At 41.5% G+C, this 20,002-nt stretch overlaps 2 protein-coding genes across 3 annotated transcripts in view; both read left to right on the top strand.

Moving 5' to 3' along the window:
- The window catches only part of LOC310943750 (E3 ubiquitin-protein ligase SMURF2-like), a 51,142-nt gene extending 41,278 nt beyond the window's left edge, over positions 1–9,864 (top strand). For both annotated transcript variants that reach the window (XM_083909387.1, XM_083909386.1), the window contains exons 12-20: positions 1,832–2,051; positions 4,345–4,448; positions 4,538–4,652; positions 4,748–4,926; positions 5,106–5,243; positions 5,372–5,492; positions 6,632–6,833; positions 7,328–7,403; positions 7,513–9,864. In XM_083909387.1, the coding sequence (XP_083765513.1) occupies positions 1,832–2,051; positions 4,345–4,448; positions 4,538–4,652; positions 4,748–4,926; positions 5,106–5,243; positions 5,372–5,492; positions 6,632–6,833; positions 7,328–7,403; positions 7,513–7,612 (1,255 nt within the window). In that variant the 3' untranslated portion in view covers positions 7,613–9,864. The remainder of the gene's footprint in view (positions 1–1,831; positions 2,052–4,344; positions 4,449–4,537; positions 4,653–4,747; positions 4,927–5,105; positions 5,244–5,371; positions 5,493–6,631; positions 6,834–7,327; positions 7,404–7,512) is intronic.
- A 2,915-nt stretch (positions 9,865–12,779) lies between these two features.
- LOC310943971 (uncharacterized protein) lies at positions 12,780–16,837 on the top strand (the record flags this gene model as incomplete). Its single annotated transcript, XM_083909667.1, has 4 exons — positions 12,780–12,916; positions 14,793–14,865; positions 15,084–15,229; positions 16,285–16,837. The coding sequence occupies 4 exons, from the start codon at positions 12,780–12,782 to the stop codon at positions 16,496–16,498; spliced, it is 570 nt and encodes a 189-aa protein (XP_083765793.1). The 3' UTR covers positions 16,499–16,837.
- Positions 16,838–20,002: the final 3,165 nt, after the last annotated feature.

The following is a 20,002-nucleotide window of genomic DNA, read 5'->3' as shown; positions in this document are numbered from 1 at the left end:
TTCCATTTTTTTTCCTCTCCTTCCAATTCAGGCAGATTTTCCCCGGCTTTGCTGTGCTTGTATTTTCTATATTTACCATCAAATATGCGGAGCTCGTCCCGTTTGGAAACCAGAGATGATGAACTATGTCGAAACTTATTTTTAATTACACCGTGTGTCCTCGGAAAGGGGGAAAAAAAAAAAAAAACATGCGCTGAAATTATGTTTTATTATATGGTTCTCGAGCCTCGGAGCCAAACGCAACTCATTCCATTTTGTTTAAAGGTCATCTTTTCTTCCTATGGTGGTTTCTCGGGATCGCTCTGTTGCAGTTTTAGCCTTTCTTTGACATGCTCGGAGCCTCGGCGCCTGCCAATAAAATAAATAGCAGCGGACTTGATTATACAGGGATAGACGAGTGAAACACTGCACCCATTTAGTTTGGAAAGCCCAAGTAGATGAGACCCTTTTCAACCTTTGTAACCAAAGAACCCACTTGTACAGGGAGAGCTGCAGTGTGCGGGTGGCTCCATGCTTGTCCTCTCCCTCCTTTATATATTTGCTGGTGCTGCCTTTGTTTGGGCAGCAGCAGCAGCAGCAGCAGCAGCAGCAGCAGCAGCAGCAGCAGCAGCAGCAGCAGCAGCAGCAGCAGCAGCAGCAGCAGCAGCAGGCGAGACAGTCCACTCCCAGCAGAGGACAGTAGCGTCTTTTTAAGAAGTCCTCCGCTGGCTCAGCGTCTCCTCGCTGCTGTCCTCTTTGATTATGTTTTTACGAGGCCCACCCAGGCATCGCACCACCAACACCACAGCGAGGGCTGGAGGAGGAGGAGGAAGAGGAGGAGGAGGAGGAGCAGAGCACTGACCGTGGCACATCCTCGGCCAAGAGTTTTTAATAACGTATCTCCGCCTTAATTAGATTATGGAAGCTCCGACAGAGCAACAGGAGACAAAGGTCAGGATTCCTCAGACTCTCACCATCTTCTCCACTTAACCTTGCTCTTTGTGAAGCTGCAAAACAAGGACAAACTCTTTGACTCGGCAAACACAAAGTTTAGAGCAGCTGGATTCTGCATCTGTCAGAGCATCATTTGTTGCACATCGTCGAGAAAACGACCGTTGGTTTACACAAACGCAGACGCTTCATTGGTTTGATGATGATGCAGAAGTGGTCTCACAATAAGTACTAAAGATCTGTTGTTATATGGAACTGTTGAAGCAGCTAGAGGTTGACATTTGGAGAGATTAGCGTAGTGTCGCATAACCAGAGCTGCGACTAATCTGTCGATTATTTTCTCGAATCGTTTGGTCCTTAAAATGTCAGAAAACGATAAAAAAAACGTTGATCAGTGTTTGTCAAACGTGGAAATGACGATGTTCTCCAAAGAAGAAAGACTTATAAGAAGCTAAAGCGATCAGAAATCTTGTTTTAATATCCCTGTTTGGGCTTCATCTCCCTCCCCGTGTCGTTTCCTTGTGGTGATATTCACTAAACGTCTGGTCAAAGCCTCCCCAGCCTCCTGTCCACATGGTCTGGATCACATTTACTCTCAGAGCTTAGTTTTCTCTTCAGGGCTCTGAGCTTTGAAAACGAGCGAGAAGAGAATGTCTTTACAGAGCTCCCTCTCTCGCTTCTGTGGTTAGAGGATATTTGAGATGGAGGGTCTGTGTATAATTCCCCACAGGACGTATCCCTCTATCTGTATGTAAATCTGTTGCCCCCACCAAAGCAGTATAATTATGACCGTGTGTGTCAGTAAACAGCTGCAGCACAGCAAATGGCTTTTTGGAGAGGGAAACTTCTCTGATGTCGCTCATCTGCTCACCAACATCTACCCTCTGATCTCTCTCTCCAGTCATCCCATCCAGCTGAAGGACCAGGTCGGGCCTCCTGTTCCCCCTCAGCCAGCTCTGCTGTCACCAGCCCAGTTACCCGAAGAGGCCGAGTGTCTGACGGTGCCCAAGTACAAGAGGGACCTGGTGCAGAAGCTGAAGATCCTGCGACAGGAGCTGTCTCAGCAGCAGCCTCAGGCCGGACACTGCCGCATCGAGGTCTGTCGAGAGGAGATCTTTGAGGTGAGTCGGTCAAACTGCGGAAGGACGCAAAACACGTTTACAGATCGTGAAACTTGGGGCGCTTTCACACCTACAGTTGGATTGCTTTGGTCCGCACCGGTCAATGTAGCAGACGGACTGTTTGCTTTCACATATGCATCTTTCTAAACCATCGGTTTTAAACCATCGGTTCTCAACTCAATGAATTACAGTTGATAGTTTTAATCTAGGAGCTACTAAGCTTGTTAAATGTTTATTGGACATTACTGGATACAGACCAATGAGGGTAAACTGTAGAACTGCAATCCAGTCATTAAAATGATTACAAATGGGATTTCTTTCTGGGTTTTTTTTCTTCCTTTTTTTGTCCTCAGTCCAATGTTGGGTTCCTTAATTGGCCCTCAGGTATCAAAACTTTGAGAACCCCTGTTCTAAACCAACCAACATAGACCACGAAGACCTAATTTTGAGAAAAACGTGCCACTTTCATGCATTAAACCAGACCGTTTCATCCCATTCGGCTTGGTTGCTTTCACACCAGAGGAACCGTACCAAAGTAGAGCAGATACAGGTTGATTTGGTGCGCACCAAAGTACAGAGATTACATTCACACCTACACAAACGAACCTAACCAAGGGACCAAATCAACCGGTCTGAGACCTTCCGCGGCAGTGATGCGCCCGGTGGAAATCCAGGGTTAGTCTGGTTCCTGTGCCGATGGTCTTTGTGGTCTATTTTGGTTCATTTTGAACTCTGCATATGTGAAAGCAAACCGTACCCACGTCTGTTTGCTGCATTGTAACATTTCTCTAACTGGCGCAGACCAAAGCAATCGAACTATAGGCGTGAAATCGCCGTAAAAACTGTAGTTGTGATTCTTATAAACGTGACGCTTAAACCTCCAGTTTTCGTGACGAATGTAAACTTTTGAATTTGAAAAAAAGCAGCTGCAGAACACATGCTCTCCACACACATTTTAAACGACTTGTACCACGGTGTGTGTGTGTGTGTGTGTGTGTGTGTATTCATTGATCGCTTCAAACGCAGACTCTAAACATGCGTGGAAACAATGGCAAACCGAGACCCTTTGGATTGGATTTTACTGGCTTTTTTTTTTTCTTCTTCTTCTACCCCGTTTACGATGTTTGCCCGAAAAAGGCCTGGGGCAGCAGCGGCAGAACCAGTACTGAGAAGCTCTTTATGATTTCCAGGGAAAAGCAGAACAGAAAAGCCTTCACAACACCACAGACAAAAAAAAATCTATGACTTTACTCCTTCTCTTTCTCTCTCCCGATCATTTGTTCTACCAAAGCAAAGACATTCTTTCTGGATGATTTCAACAGCTAAAGGGTTTTTTCAAAGGGGAGGGGGGGGTGAGAAAAGGAGCAAAAGCAGCAGCAGTGGCAGCAAGTGTGTGTGTGTGTGTGTGTGTGTGTGCAGGGCCAGACATAACTGCATAACTACAAGTGGTGCAATGAAGAAATATGACTTCACCGGCCGTCAACGTGACAGCTGTGGAAGGAGGGGAAGTGAAGTGTGAGGAAAAAACACCTTAACAGATTCACTGAGGGTTTAGTGCAGGAACGAGCTCTGCACGTGTGTGTGTGTGGGTGTGCGCGTGTGTGCATGTGTGTGCATGTCTGTCTGTGCAGCAAATACATGAATTTCTTTGTGTTAATAACTTCCAAACTGAGTCTAGTAAATAACCCTAAAAACCAAGTGTTGAGGGTTATTTTGTCCCTTAGAAATGGGACACCCCTTAAATGCAGATACGTCTTCAGACTGTAGGGGGCAGAATAACGCCAAAGCTGCTTCCAGTCTGTCGCCTCCAAAAAAGAAGAAGAAGAAGAACACATTTACGTCATCCGTACTTGTCGCTTGTCCGCACCGGCCGGCTATTGACAAAATCGTAATCGTAAAATAAATGTTAGGCAACAATGACGTCAGTAATCCATAATATGGGCCTAAACTAAGATAATACAATGGTTTTCATCATTTTTATATCTCTATTAACAAAGAAAATACTTCATTTGTATCGTACTCGTTTCGCTGCTTTCGGCGCCATCTTTGTTATGTGAAAACACGCAATGCATTCTGGGTAGCCCTTGCTTCCAAGGGTGGTCTTGGAAAATCTCAATATTGAGGGCGATACAGCCCTTAAACTTGGCCTCAACTTAATTTTTCTGAGAATCAGGACAGAACTTGGACTAGAGGGAGAGCATTTTTGAGATTGAGGATTAAGATAGGAATTGGAATGCTCAGAGTTACATTTTTAAATCCTGTCTAATGTCAAATGAACTCTGTAACTCTGCAGGAGTCGTACAGACAAGTGATGAAGATGCGTCCGAAGGATCTGTGGAAAAGACTGATGATCAAGTTCAGAGGAGAGGAAGGACTGGACTATGGTGGCGTAGCCAGGTAACGTCTTATATTTATTTTAAATATCAGACTACATTCATTGTTATTTATGGTATTTCACGGTGAATCTCTGTGTGTGTGTGATGTAGGGAGTGGCTTTATCTGCTGTCCCACGAGATGCTGAACCCGTACTACGGCCTGTTCCAGTACTCCAGAGACGACATCTACACTCTGCAGATTAACCCGGACTCTGCTGTCAACCCGGTAGAGTTATAACTCCATAACTTCTTTGTTAGCGGATGCGTTGTTTTGAAAATGATGGATTAAACCGTTATCGCTCTCTCTGACTGCGTCTGCAGGAGCATCTGTCGTACTTCCACTTCGTGGGTCGTATCATGGGCATGGCGGTGTTCCACGGCCACTACATCGACGGAGGCTTCACTCTGCCCTTCTACAAACAGCTGCTGGGCAAACCCATCACACTGGATGACATGGAGTCTGTGGATCCTGACCTACACAACAGCCTCGTCTGGATCCTGTGAGTGCTGAAGGAGCTGGAGCTTTATTATGACTCCTTTCCTACATCTTTTATCTTGTGTATATATATAAGGAGGACAGAGCTCACATAAGATAGTGATATGGCGCCCTCTGCTGCTGGTTTAGGTGAACACATCTAATCTCTGTAATAAATTGCACTTTCTCTGTGTCTCTGCTCAGGGACAACGACATCACTGGTGTCCTGGACCACACTTTCTGTGTGGAGCACAACGCCTACGGAGAAATCATCCAACACGAGCTGAAGCCCAACGGCAAAAGTATTCCTGTCACAGAGGACACCAAGAAGGAGTATGTGAGGTAGGAACCACCTGGGGTTTAAGTCCTCTGTCTTGTTGGTGCTCGGCTTGTGTTGGACAATAACAATAATAATAATAATAATAATAATAATAATAATAACAAAAATAATAATGAACTGTTGTGTGCAGGTTGTATGTGAACTGGCGTTTCCTGCACGGCATCGAGGCTCAGTTTTTGGCCTTGCAGAAAGGCTTCAACGAGGTCATCCCTGAACACCTTCTGAAGTCCTTTGACGAGAAGGAGCTGGAGGTAAAATCATGCCTTCATACACACACACACACACACAACGAATAACATCAGAGTAGGGCTGCCACAAACGATTATTTCTATTGGTCGACTAATCGGATGCAAATTGCATGTATAACATACAGTTTATCGCACCTGCTCTCATTAGCTTTAAGGTTGAAGTGTTTAAGGTATACGCTAACTAAAAATGAAGACAATTAAAACGATAGTTCTTTAAACATTAAACATTTAATGAAATAAGCTTGTAACAACAAACATAAAGTGCAAACAGCTGAGTAAAACAGATCAGGCTCTGTTATAACGTTACACATGAAATACACATGAAATATGTGCGCTAAAGCTAATGAATCAAATCGTCATCGCTAATGTTAACGTTTACAGCTATCAGTACGAGTAAGTGGTAAGCTAGCGTTCTGTTTACGCTAATGTTGGCACCTATATCGCAGATATTGCATCGCACACTTTTTTTCCCCTTTTTCTCAAAATGCTCCCACACTTTTGAGCTCCGTTGCCGCCGGGTCGCCATGACACCGGCGAGCCCGTCTGGTGTAGCTTCCCGTGACATCACGGCTGACCCAGATCACCACTACTGCGCATGTGTGTCGAGGACAGAGAGGCGGACGCGGCAGTGGAAGGTGCCGCAGCAGTTTAGAGAGAGAAAATAAAGCGTCGACTACTGAATTAGTTGTCGTCGATTTTTATTAATCGACGTAATCGTGACTAGTCGACTAAAGGCCACATTATACTTCTCCGACAGTGTAATGCGTTATCCAACTGCGTCACCACGGAGACCCCTCCAGCCTTCATACTTTTCGCTGCAATTTCCCGCCCGATCAGTAGGGGTCGCTACGCAAGGTTGTTGTGCTTCTGGCTACAGTGAGCAATGGCGTCCGAGAGAGAAAGACTTCACTTTTCTGTGTCACGGAACGCAGTTTTAAGATAATTTGAGGCGAGAAATTGGCCATTTAGAGTCTAAACATGTGCCGTGCGTGTTAAGATATGACGTATTTATAGTTTGGCAGCGACGTTGTCGGCGGTGATCAGCTTCGCCTCTGTGGACGCTCGGTGCAGCACTGTGAGCCGGCACAGAGCAGCTTAGCTCGGCCTGAGTTTGACCTCTCTCTCGCTCTCTCTGCTTTCAGCTGATCGTGTGCGGCCTGGGAAAGATCGACATCTCAGACTGGAAGTCCAACACCCGTCTGAAGCACTGCACGCCCGACAGCAACATCGTCAAGTGGTTCTGGAAAGCCGTGGAGTCGTTCGACGAGGAGCGGAGGGCGCGACTGCTGCAGTTTGTCACCGGCTCGTCCAGAGTTCCACTGCAGGGCTTTAAAGCTCTACAGGGTATTTATGGCACTCCGTTGTTTAGAGCTGCAACTAACGATTATTTTGGTTGTCGGTTTTTTTCTCGATTAATCGATGAATCGTTTGGTCCATAAAATGTCAGAAAATGTTAAAAAAAAAACGTTGATCAGTGTTTGTCAAAGCTGGAAATGACGATGTTCTTGAATGTCTAGTTTTGTCCACAAAGCAAGATGATTCAGTTTTAATGATTTCTTTGTTTATGTGGAGCAAAGAAACAAAGAAAATATTCATATTTAAGAAGCTAAAACAATCAGAAATCTGGTTTTAATCATGAAAAAAGATTCAAACCGATTATCGATGATCAAAATAGTTGCTGATTAATTTAATAATCGATTAATAATTGATTCATCGATTAATCGTTTCAGCTCTACTGTCGTTGTTGCTGTTGTTTTGCTTTTCCAAACGAATGGTTCTGTGGGAGAAGCTCAACAGTTATATGAATATAAAGTGTGATTTCTCTGTGGTTTCTGCAGGCGCTGCAGGTCCCAGACTCTTCACCATTCATCAGATCGATGCCAACGCCAACAACCTGCCCAAAGCCCACACCTGGTGCGTGTCACGTGTCACAATAATAAAAAACGGTGCCTTTTTTAAAAAATCTTTTCTCTGGCCTCATTGGTGTTCACCCTCTTTTTCTTTTCTCTCCTCTCCTCTTCAGCTTTAACCGGATCGACATTCCGCCCTACGAGAGCTACGAGAAGCTGTACGACAAGCTGCTAACGGCCATCGAGGAGACGTGTGGCTTCGCCGTGGAATGAGAGACACGTTTGCGTATGAATTGTGTGCAACTGTGTGTGTGTGCGTGTGTGCGCGAGACTTTGATAGACTCTTGTGACCGTGACGACACACGACGTCCATCTCGCTCAGAGACGGACGCCAGCCTGCAAGTCTTCCTCCGATCTCACCGCCGATCTCACCGCTGTCCACGTTTGTTCCTTCTCGATGATCTCACCGACTCGTCTGAACAGCTGCTAGAGATTCATCCCGTTTTTTCTTTCTTTTTGTCTCTCGGTGTCCGGTCAGTAAGAGCTGCTCAGAGACGCGAGCGTTTTTCCTTAAAGTTAGCATTGAAAATTCAACTCATCGTTCTTTGAAAGAAATCAGAAAATCAGAAGATTGAAGTGCTCGTCGTTTTTCGATAACATGTTCTTTAAAAAACAGTTTTGTGTTGAATCCTCGTCGTGCTACTGAGTCTATAACGTACGCAGGTAGCCATATCTTGCCCATAGTAGCCATTTTAACCTCATTCAGTACTGGAGCGCCACAAATCCCTCCTACCTCAGTGTCATTTTTACACATTTAAAGGGTTTCATTCCAAAATGATATCATATTTTGTAAAAAAAAATAATAAAATGAATCGGTATCTCGTGTTACTCGGAAATCAGAACACATTTTTACGGCGATGCTCGTCGGTTTTTATACGCGCGGTTGTTTCGTACGACAAATGAATCCTTCTGAAATGGAACTCTGACGCAAAAGACGAGGTCTGAGGTTTTGTGGCGTTTTTAAGTCGAGCTCAAAGATGAGAGACGGACTCTGGTGAAGAAGAAGAAGAAGAAGAAGAAGAATAGTTTTTGTACTTAATCGCTGCACACTTTGGCCACAGCTCCTATAAACGTACGCCTGTGTGTTCCTGCATGTTTACACAAACACATACGTTTTTATGCAACTTAGTCTCCTGTGTGTGTAAGTGTGTGTGTGTGTTTGAGCCTGGTTCATCTGCCTTCACATCTGCATGTCCTCGTCCGGCCGTGTGTCCTTCCTGACACTTCCTGTCACTTCCTGTCACTTCCTGTCACATGGTCTGTCCCCGGCGAACCAGGCTTGATTGATGAAAGGTTCTTATTTCCAGTCGGTTTAGTCTCTCTCTCGTCACTTTAGAGCACTTTACTAAACTAAAGCAGTGAGTGCTTTCTTCACATTAGATTTAAAAAAAAATATATATATATATACATCATGTTTCATTTGCTATTCAATTACATTAGAAAATATACGGAGAAAATTGTATCTATACACCTGTAATGTTTGAGTATATATGTACAAATGCATAGCTATTTTGTATATTGTTGCTTTTCCCCCCCCTTCCTGTTCATTTTAAATGCAAGCATGTCGCAGTCTGTCACAGACCTCTCTGCATTCTCAGGTGAAGTTCCTTCTTCTTTCTTCTTCTTTATTTGCATTTATTAGGCTCGTATGTGAGAGGACGGAGTAAAAACCGGGTCAAAACGGGAACTGGATTTCAGAGAATCTGTCTATAAAGTGTAGTAGCTTGGCAGTTTGAAGTAACACAGGAAAGGCCGCATTTCCAACATCCTTATATGATTTAATTAGCATGACAACAGTCTAAAAATCACTAAAAACCACAGACGGCAGCAGTAGAAAGAGTCTCCATCTCCACCACCTCCACCCTACGTGAGCCGGTTTATTATTTGTTCACTTATTCTACTCCTTGGAAACTCGATGACTTGGAAAAAGCAGTAAAAATGTTTACTTTATTTGATTAGAAAATCATGAGACGCTGATCCTGTACTACAAGTTATAATCGGACTCTTCCTTCTATTTACCTGAAAGCTAATGGACTGATACACACATACACACACACACACACAGTTGTGTACGTCCTCTTGTTTGTTTCCCCTCTCCTTGTTGTTTCTCGTTAGCATCAAAGTTCTCTGGCTGATTCAATGCAAATCTGTGTGTGTGTGTGTGTGTGGGTGTGTGGGGTGGGGGTTTGAGTTCTTCCAGACGACGTCCGCTCGGTTCGATCTCCATTATCGATGATTCTACTTGATCAAGTTAAGCGATAATCATGTGCTGTAATGATTTGTAAACCACCACAACTCCCCCTTTGTGCGTTTGTGTGTGAAAATGACTCGATATAAAACAAAAAAAAACATGTTTTTTTTCTTCTCTCCATCATGGTTTGTTTTTGTAGTAGAGGTGAGGATAGGGGAGGGGGGGTGCTCTGTTTTTGTATTTATTATTATTATTATTATTATTACAGTTATACATTCATTGTTTTTTTTCCACATCAGCTGCTCTGTGAGCTTGTAACTGACACGTGTACATAAGGACAATAAAGAAGCAAATGTAATTCACTGCTTGTACCCTCGCAGAAAACTGAGCAATAAAACGATGCTGTTTGGACCTCACAGCATTATGTTTTATAGAAACACATCTATTAGCTCCTTCTTTTTAGCCCCTCTGTCCGTACACTGTGTGTGTGTGTAGACATGTGACATCAGAATCTGACTGTTCAGGTACAATCTGGATATTAGGGCTGCAACTAAAGATTATTTTTTAGAATCAGATTCGGAATACTTTATTAATCCCTGGGGGGAATTGTTTCTTAGGTTTCTTGTTGATTATTAGGGTCACCATTCGATTCAAAATCGATTCAACCGATTCTCAATTCAAAAATGTATTTGATGCATAGTGTTAGGACAAATTATAGCATCAAAACAATATTGTTTGTATAAGATAATGTGATAATGTGATCACACAAAGGCAAACTTAAGACAAAAATTAACATTTATTTCTTCAAAACAAATAAAACTTGCTTTCTGTACAAAAAAATAACTTGCATAAATCAAAGCGTAGACTAGCTGCCTTTTTCTCCCAGAAGTTACAAAAATAAAGTGTACACAAAAAAACAAAAACTGATATTTTCTTTCAATAGAAACTTAAAAATCGATTTTTTAAGTTTATGAATCAATTCAGAATCGTGGATTATTAGAATCGTAATTCATGTGTGAATCTATTTTTTTTCCCACCCCTACTAAATATACAGATATAAATAAAACAGTAAAATAGGCAACCAAATAAAATTAAATAATGTATACATTAAAATAAAACAACAATAACATAAGACAATCTGGAAATATATACAATATACAGTGAATGTTAGTGTTTACAAATGAAAAGAAATGAATAATTATGGTTTGCTTTGGTTTCTTTTAATTATCTTTTTTGTCAAAAGCAGCAAAGAAATGAAATATTCACATCAGAAAGCTTGTATGATTATTATTTTTTTTAAACAACTTCTAAAACTGATTAATTGTAATTTTAGGCCCGAATGAGCCACAATTGTTCTCTTGTACTAAGTTCGAAACACATAAAATATTGCCATTGATTTAAAAATCTATAATCCTTATTTTGACCTACAGAGGACGCCATGCTTTCCGCGCGCAATGCACTCTGGGGGCGATGACGTAGGGTGGTTGCACTTGGTAGACTAGCTAGCTAGCTAGACGCCAGTGTTTGTTTACATGCGCACAGGTGAAGTCATTCTCGGGTAAAATGCCGCATTGCGCTGCGTTTGGATGTAATTTCCAGTCAAAGGGAAACAAGGGGAGTGACGTGAGTTTACACCAGTTTCCTGCCGACAAGAAGAGGAGAAAGCAGTGGGAAGACGCCTGTGGACGGACACAACTTCCCAAAGATCCGCGGCTGTGTTCGCGACATTTTACTCCCGATTCATTTGATGCTTTTAATCGAATAAAACTGCTGATTTGCCCGCCTGGGTACAAACGGAGACTAAACCGGAATGCTGCACCGACAATTTTCCCACATAAGAAGTCTAAACCCGCTCGGGAAGCGAGTGAAAGACGCGTCAAAAAGCGCCAAAGACGAGAGATTCTGGACGCTCTCCTGGGCGAACCGTCGGACACGACACCGGTCACACGGGAAGCCGAGAAATCGCCTCCTCGGTCGGTGAAGCGTTCAGTCAGTGTGGCGTTGCAGTGTTGTCCGGATGTGACCGATGCTGCCACTCAGACACACACGGACACGTCAGATGCAGCAGTGCAGTGGCCGGCTGATGTGCACCGGGTTGTTATCGTGGACCACGCTTACGCAGATAGACGTGGGTTGGATAAACAACAACAACAAGAAGAGGAGGACACTTCCTGGTTCTTCGATCTGAGGTCTGTGTGTGTGTCAGGGTATCCGCGGGGTCCTAAAAAGTCTTAATTCCAATAATTTGAATATCTTAAATCCTCCTAAAATCTCACAAAAGGTCTTAAATACAACTTTGAAAGGTTTTGAAAATCTATTAACGTTACTTTTATTTAAAACATGCATAAACTTCAGTCTCGTTTTGAAATGTTTCTGTTTTTGTGGATGCGATAACATACAACTACAACACGGAACTAAAGTAGGTGACCTGTGCTGCCCGGTGACAATTTATCGAGCACCGCTAGCTAGTGTGCTGTGCGCGCGCCGCGTTAAATGAAAGCTTTTGTTTTGTACTTTTTTGCCAGTATGGATTTGAAATTGGTCTTAAATTTTATTCATTATGGTCTTTAAAAAGTCTTAAATTTGACTTGTTGAAACCTGCAGAGAATGTCAAGTCACAACATGCGCCGGTGTTTACTTATTTGCTGGCGTTTTGGGGTTTGCAGTGCGTTTGCCCCTGTCGGCCACCGTAAAAAGCCCAACTAGGGACAAACTAGCAATAGCTATAAACTCCATGTACAGCACATCAGTTGCACTCTTTGTATACAAACTGTTAACCGTATTGTCCCCATTAAAATACAATCATATTCTTTAAAAAAAAAAAAAATCACAACATAGTCCCGAAGTCCACACAACCTTATGACGACGCTACCCAGAGTGCATTGCGACGTTAACAACAATGGTGACTTAAACTATTTTTTAACACATTTTATAAAAACGAAGACATCAAGAAGTTTTTTTTTTAAAATATCACTCTTTTATAACTGAACATGTGTTATTTATTTTAATATTAAGAAGTACATTTATACTATTATTATTATTATTAGAACTACAAGTCTTCATCGTAGCTTTTTAGTGCTCTGTCGCTTTAAATAATAAAAAGCTGCGGCTGACTCCACCCCTTTCTTCCGCGTCTTTTTTTTTTTGTGAGCCATTCACGTGACATAGCTCCGCCTCCGCGGCAGTAAAATGGCTGCCGGAGCTGGATGGACAGTAGCGTTAGCACCGTACCAGTTTGAGCCGGAGTCCGAGTGCGATGAAGAGGCTCCAGAGCCCGGGCCCGAGCCCGAAGAAGGAGAAGAGGCTCCAGAGCATCGTCACGAACGGTTAGTTTAGTCGATATGTGACCGAATAAAGTTTATTCACCACAACACACAGTCACTAAGTCACTGTCATGTAAACAAAGTCCATGCTAGCACTTTGTTTAACATGTGTTTTATCTGCGTAAAATCATTTTATACTGCGTTTATTTTGTGACAGAAATAACTCTGTGTAAATAAATAAATGATAATAAAAACTAATATGACGTTTCTGGGTGCAAAAAAAACCCCACACAAAGTGTTTGTAGATATTTCACCGTCTATTAAAAAAATCAAAATTTCGCTCATGTAAAACGACAACAACGCCCAGAATGCACCGCGCTAGGCCACACCCACTGCTTCCGCCTACAAACATACAAACTCGCGTGGTGAATCCTTCGGCTCGTCCAACTTTTAAACGACTCGCGTTTTTCTGTCGACATGGTGCAGACGTGCATTGTGACGGGATGTTCGTCTGAAAAAATCAAAGACTCGACGGATGTGGGTTTCTACCGTTTGCCGCTGAGAGACCCGAAGCGATGCAAAGCGTGGCTGCGCGCCGTGAACCACCCGCGTTACGTGGAGGACACTGACCACAAGCATCTGTTTCACCTGAGGGTTTGCAGTCTCCATTTCAAACGGAAAGATTTCTCTCTGTACGGCCCGGGAATGGTAAGAACTACGCTGAAAAACACCGCGATTCCATCGATATTCCCCAACCGTGCTGTCCCACCAAAGGAACAGCCCGGACCATCTATGCGCATGCGCGTAAGGCGAACCAAGGCAAGGCAAGTTTATCAACAACAAGGTCTCTTAAAAAAACAAGGTAGAAGGTAGAATATATATATGAAAAACATTCAGTAATAGAAGATATATACGTATATGTATGTATATATGTGTATATATATATGTATATATAATAATAAAATACTATTCACAAAAAGTTAGGGATGTTTGGCTATTGGATTCAGTTTCAGAATGGACCTAAAATACACTGTACCCTTTACAACTGAACTATGTATGTATGTGTATATGTATGTATATATATATATATATATGTATATATATGTGTATATGTATGTATATATGTATATATATATGTGTATATGTATATATATATTTGTATATGTATATATATATATATGTGTATATATATATGTGTATATGTATATATATGTGTATATGTATATATATGTGTATATGTATATATATGTGTATATGTATATATATATATTTGTATATGTATATATATATTTGTATATGTATATATATGTGTGTATATGTGTATATATGTGTATATATGCCGTATGTATGTATATATATATATATATATATATATGTATATATGCCGTATGTATGTATATATATATATATATATATGCATACATTTATATATATGTGTGTGTGTGTATATATGTATACGTATATGTATATATACACGTGTGTATATATATTTATGTGTGTGTGTCTGTGTATATTTACATATATATATATATACACACACACACGTGTATGTATATACGTATATATATGTATATATGTGTATATATATATATATGTGTGTGTGTATATGTATGCATATATATATGCATGTATAGGTATGCATATATATTTATACATGTATATAATATATATAAAAATTATAAAATCAACAGTATCGGAGGAATAGACTTGCGTCATTTGACGTCATCGGTGGCAAAAGCAAATAATATATATTTTTTTAAATCAGGGTAAAAACAGAGGGAGGGAAGCACAATTACAAGAAATATATAAATAAATAAACCACTCTGTTTGAAAATGAATGATTATTGTTACTGAAATTTGGGCAAAAATACAGAAACACAAAATGTTTGCAAATGGAGTTAAAGCCTTCTTCTTCTGCTTTGTCTCGTTGTTTCTTTAGGAAAGTCTTCCGGTGTGAGGATGAATACACGTCACCACCCGACTCTGATTCTCCTGCGAGTGCAGAAGAACATGTGAGTGTGGCCTTCAACAAATGAAACCTCAATAAAATGAATCAGAACACTTGACAGTTGGTTCTGTATTTGTCATTTTTAAGACCGTGATCTGGTTCCAGCTCGTCTCTAATTTATAATACTGTCAACTGTGTTTATGTCACGTCACTGTTTAACAGCAGAGAGTGATGAAGATGTCGTTCTGATGATGACTTTGTGTTGCTCGTCTGTTTTTGAAGATGTCGGACGCAGCTCGTCAAAGTCCAAAGAGTCCAGGTCAGACGACGGCGAACAAAGCGTTTGATACGATCATTGGAGACGATGAGGGAGAACTGGGCATGTCTTTAAGTGTGGGAGACGGACGCTACCTGGTGGACCTCGGGAGGTATTTAGCTCTTCTCATGATTAAAACAAGATTTATGATAATTTCAGCTTCTTAAATGTGAAGATTTTCTTTGTTTCTTTGCTCCACATAAACAAAGACATCATTCAAACTGAATCATTTTGGTTTGTGGACAAAACAAAGACATTTGAGAACATTGTCATATCCAGCTTTTTTTTAAAGTTTTCTTACATCTTTTGGACCAAATGATTCATCAAGAACTTAATGGACAGAGTAATCCGTTATGAAAATAATCGTTAGTTGCAGTTCTAGCACAATCTTATAAAAGACTTAAAAATCCTGAAAACATGCGCTAATCTCCCATATTTAGCTAAGAAATGTCTGAAATCTCAACGTTTAACAGAGGATTCTGTTGTATTTAGCGACAGCATCGTTAAAAACTAAGAAGTCTGTGCTCTGAACTCATGTTTTTAATGAACTAATGATTCAGTTGCACTAGTTTGCGTCGTGAATAAAACAACGTTTCGTGACGACCTCGCTGGTGTTCAGGACGTATTGTAGTCGTGGAAAAAACGATGACGAAAAAAGCAAAAGTTAACATTTATTCATTCAAAAGAAATAAAAGCTACAAAAAAACTAAATAAAAGCTGCATTTTTCTCCCAGAAGTTACAAAAATAAACTGTACATTATAAAAATCGATTTTTGAAGGTTATGATTCGATTCAGAATCATGATTCCTATGTGAATCGATTTTTTTTTTTTCCCACCCCACAGCAAATAATTCATAAAGTAAACAGTCAAACATTATATTCAAGGCAAACTGGTATTTCCCAAATAAGGACCTCAACGAAGGGAAATTAACAAAATAAAAACAAATAAATACTTAAATAATAGAATAAACTAATGGGGAAATATTGGGTTGTGCATGGCGTGGGGGCCATTTAGTTCATTAGTTCATCGTTTTAATTTCTAATCACTAAACTGAACATTTTTCCTGAATTGTTGGACTTTTTCCACTTGACCTCGCCCCTCCTGACCCCGGGTCACTTTGAGCGTGAGGCCCTGACTCTTTTAGTGACTCTCTCTCTCTCTCTCAGCTCGTCAGAGTTCATCGTGGACGAAGAGTGTCTCCTGCGCGAGTTCCGCTCGTGCCGCAAGTGCAGCCAAGAATGTAAAGTGAGGAAACGCGTGGAAGGACTGAAGCTGGTGCTGACGCAGGTCTGCTTCTTCTGCGCTCACCGCTTCACGTGGACCAACCTGCACGGCGACGACAAAGACGACGACGACAACAAAGACGACAGCGATTTCTGAGGCCGACGGTAAAGACCAAGCCCAAGTGCGGAGGTGGTGGCTCGGCGGCAGTTTCTGCTGTTTGTTCACGGTGAATACAGGACTGTGTTTGGTGAACGCTCCTGTGTTTAACCCTGCGAGGATGAAACGTGAGCTCACTTCCTGTTTGTGCCGAGTGTGCTCCGTGCACCGTAACGCTCTCCAGTTCAGTTGGCGGTGCAACTTCAGAAGACGCTTCGTACAACTCGGAGCTCAGAGCGAGCGAGACGACGTCTGTGAGGACGTAAAACCCTGCACATGTGACTCGGCCGCAGGAAAACTACATCTGGAACTTTCTCCTTTTTGTAGTTGAAAATGTAAATATCCTTGTTTTAAATGAACTTCCTTGTTCCTCTTTGTTCAAAATTGCACAGCTGCTTCAGCGATGTTTACATTTGTTGACAAACGAAAAATAAAATGTTTTATGTCCATCTTCTAACAACTCCCCTCCTTTTTATTATTATTATTATTATTATTATTAGTGTAATCTAGAAGAAACTAAATGTTAATTAAATGGATATAATTAATGAAATTATTCATAAAACTTGAATGAAAGACAGTAAGTAGGTGCAGGGCTTTTATTTTCTTTTTCGGAAGTGACTTTGATGTCGACTTTTTGTCTTGTTTATTATTTTCTTCAATCCAAACGTCCTCTGTTGTTGTTGTTGTTGTGGGAATAAGACGAGTATTTCGTGATCCACTATGACGATCACGAAATAACTCCTTTATCTAAAAAAAACTACATAGTGTTATGGGTGATGCGGCACTTTTTAAGACCTATTTATACTCAATTTCCGGACTTGACGTACACGATCCTCGGACCAAGCCAAGCGTTTTTCCGAAGCATTTGCCCGTCACAGCCAGACGAAACAGAACAGGAAGTTAGCTCGTGTATATCGGGAATGCTTTCACGTATCGAAACCGAACTTCGTACATGAACTCGGAACTTCAACATGAGGAGGCACAAGATCTGAAAAATTAAGCGTTGATGAAATTCTCAGCTGAAGCATCAACACCCTATTCCATTTATTATATTATATTTTTATTAGCGTAATCCAGCAGAAACTAAATGCTAATTAGCACAGGCTTTAAAGGTGAAGTAAGCAGTTTATAGTGCCATCTAGAGGAGAGGCTGAAATTTACAACAAAGACCTGCTCCTCTGCTCACCCCCTCCCTTCCCTGAGCGCTACGGTGTCCTCAGCTGGTCAAATGTCATCCTCGTCGTCTTTCTCCGTGTCAGCAGATGAGGTTCGTGAGGCGAGGGAGAGGGCGGAGCTACCGTGGCCGTAGCAGACGAAGCGGAAAGAGAGGAGGCGGGACTTCAGCTACAAGTAAAGCGACGCTCGATTTGTTCTCTTGCGTTTGTCCTTACAGGCTCCGGTAGAAACATGGCGTCTCGCTGCTAACAGTGGCTATGCAACCGCGGCCCACGACCATGTTATTTTACATGACTTTTTGAAACACTACGAAAATGAAACAAAACTATTATACAGCGACTAGACAATGCAGGAGCACATAATGTATAAAAAAAGTGGATTTTGGGTTATATAAACCCATAAATACTACACAGTGTCCCTTTAAAACACACCTGATTCAAATCCCTGTCTCGTTATCAGGCTTCTGCAGATCATTTAAATCAGGTGTTGGAGCAGGAGAAACATCTAGAACATGGAGAGCAGTGAAGTCTCCAGGACTGAGAAACTCTGCTTTAATAGAAGCTAGCTAGCTATAAAACCTATCAAACTACTCTTTGAAGGACAGTTAAAATTGTTTCTTTAGTTATTTCTTCACAGTTGGACCACTAATAAGTCCATCATGGACCACATGTGGTCCACGGACCAAACATTTGAAGACCCTGGACCTAATTCCGCCCCCTGTCCTGACGGACTGGAACTACATTTCCTCTCCGTGTATCCCTCCGCCGCTCCACATCAACAGAAGAAAGGAGGTCGTCGACATCGCCACAGCGACCCCCGAGGACTCGGTGTAACGAGTAAAATGGTTCGTATGTGCGCGTTTCCGGGCTGCGCGAACAAGAACGTGTCGTGGTCGCCGTTCCGCTTCCACCGCATCCCGCTGCGCGACCGCGACCGCGACTGCACGAGACGGTGGCTCGCGGCGATGAACGTGGCGGCGGACACTCCGCGGTCCGCGCTGCGGCAGCTGCGCGTGTGCAGCGCCCACTTCCGCGAGGACGATTACCGGGGAGGAGAACCGGGGCCCCGCGAGCGAGACCGGCACGCGCTCACGAGCAGCGCCGTGCCCCACGCGGAGGTAAGAAGAGACGCACGCGCACCGACGCACACTAACACGTGACTTCAATCACATAATGTGGGGCAACAGTGTGTCTTCACTTTGTGTTTGTGTGTTCTGTTTGGACAAAAGTGTGCGCTGCTGCCCTCTGGTGGACCCTGAGGGTACTGCACGTGGGCCGTGAAAAGTCGAGGGATTTTTTAAAAATGTTGAACTAAAAATTAAATGAATTATTAATATTATTATTGGTTATTATAATATATCGTATTATTTTAGAATATATTATATATATTAATATATTATCTATATTAGTCAATTTTATTAATAAAGCACATTTAAAAACAACCTCAGTTGAACCGGTGCTGCACAGTTATTATAATACAATATAATAATAAATAAAAAACAATAAAGGAATAGTAAAAGTTCAATTTAAAAACTAGAATTAGAATAAAAACAAGTAAAAAGGTAAAAAAAAGGATTTATTATTATTATATTAATCCAGTGTGCAACTTCTGTCGCTGAAACACTGCCGACGGTTTTGTAAATAAGACATAATTAAAAGAAGTTTCACCTATTTTTTCCCCACGTGATCAAATGAAGAGTAAACTTAAAATCCTTACGATGCTGCTGTGTTTGTTTAATTCACATTCTATCACAGTCGGATTAAATATCACCAGTTTTTATTGTTTATTTAAATTTTTCTTATCTTTTACTTGTAAAACTTGACAGAAACACAGTAAGTAGGTGCAGAACAGTGTCAGGCTATTATTTTTGTTTAAGGAAGTGACTTTTTGTCAATTTTGTTATTATTTTCTTCAATCCAAACGTCCTCTGTGTATCTCAGATTCACTGTCTGATGATCAAATAACTAATTTATCTAAAAAACTCAATATTTTTTGCATGATTACACTCAATTTTCAGTTTTATATCGTGTGTCTTTGTGTGGGGAGACGCTGAAAGAGGATTTGTGCATTAATTTCTGTCACAATGAACGTTATCTATAACAGATAACTGTGTTTTAGTACATGAATCATGACTTTATTTATGAAATGTTATTGAAACAAATCTCAAGTAAAAGGCTGGAATAAAGTGTGCACATGAGGATTTACATGATATTTGCTGCCCTTGTGTGCCAATATTGAATCTTATCGTCTTTTGCATTGATTAGAGGAATGCTTTAAAGTTCTTTTTGGTCAAAACAGAAGATAGAGTCAGTCTGGACTCTGATATTG

Source organism: Microchirus variegatus (assembly GCF_963457635.1).
Source record: "Microchirus variegatus genome assembly, chromosome: 23".
Classification (NCBI taxonomy): Eukaryota; Metazoa; Chordata; class Actinopteri; order Pleuronectiformes; family Soleidae; genus Microchirus; species Microchirus variegatus.
This window is presented reverse-complemented; position numbering and strand designations above follow the sequence as displayed.